Source organism: Charadrius vociferus, unplaced genomic scaffold, assembly GCF_000708025.1.
Source record: "Charadrius vociferus isolate BGI_N301 unplaced genomic scaffold, ASM70802v2 scaffold2716, whole genome shotgun sequence".
Lineage (NCBI taxonomy): Eukaryota > Metazoa > Chordata > Aves > Charadriiformes > Charadriidae > Charadrius > Charadrius vociferus.
Window position 1 is genome coordinate 1 of NW_009648932.1, and position 707 is coordinate 707.

General features: G+C 67.3%; 1 protein-coding gene across 1 annotated transcript in view; it reads right to left on the reverse strand.

The window, feature by feature from the left end:
- Positions 1-46: 46 nt before the first annotated feature.
- Positions 47-707, reverse strand: part of DCTN2 (dynactin 2 (p50)) — a gene marked incomplete at both ends in the record, with an annotated part of 4,764 nt that continues 4,103 nt past the window's right edge. The window contains 4 exons of the mRNA XM_009887343.1: positions 47-118; positions 268-345; positions 492-530; positions 611-676. Coding sequence (XP_009885645.1) covers positions 47-118; positions 268-345; positions 492-530; positions 611-676 — 255 coding nt within the window. The remainder of the gene's footprint in view (positions 119-267; positions 346-491; positions 531-610; positions 677-707) is intronic.

The window sequence follows — 707 nt, forward strand, 5'->3', positions numbered from 1 at the left end:
ACCTCCCCCCCCCTCACCGCTCCGGGGTGGCTTTTGGGGTCCCTACCTTGCTCTGCGTATCGGCGTCTTGCACGGTTGCCTTGTGCTTGGCGATCTCGTTCACCTTCCCCAGGACGCTCTGGGTGAAGGAGGAGGAGGAAGAGGGGGGGGAAAAAAACAGACGGTGAGCCCCCAAATCCAGCAGTGCCCACCCCCAGTTTGGCCAGTGCCGTCCCCACGGCCCCATCACACCCACCTCTGTGTGTGTCCCCCCCACCACCACCTCACCTGCAGCCTGGCTCCCACTTGGTCCAGCACGGCCACGTCCAAGATGTTGACCTTGGCCTGCAGGACCTGCACGGCGTCCTGGGGAGGGAGAGGAGGGTGAGGGGGGGACACGGCAGCACCCCGGGACTGTCCCCCATCATCTCTGTGTCCTCCCCCCCAAGTGCTACAGGCACGGGGTGGGGGGAAAGGGACCCCGTGTGCCCCCCACCCCCTTCCTGACTCACCACCAGACTGGTGCCCTTCAGCCCGACCAACAGCGGGTTCTGTGGGGAGGGAAAAACGGCGTCAGTGGGGCAGGATGGGGGGCAGGAGGAGGGGGGGGCAGAGACCCCCGGCCCCTCACCTGGCTGTCAGGCTCGCACCGCACCGTCGCCTCCAACTGCGCCAACCGCTTCTCCAACTCCGCGATCTGGGGAGGTTTTGGGGGTGGGGGGGGGGGG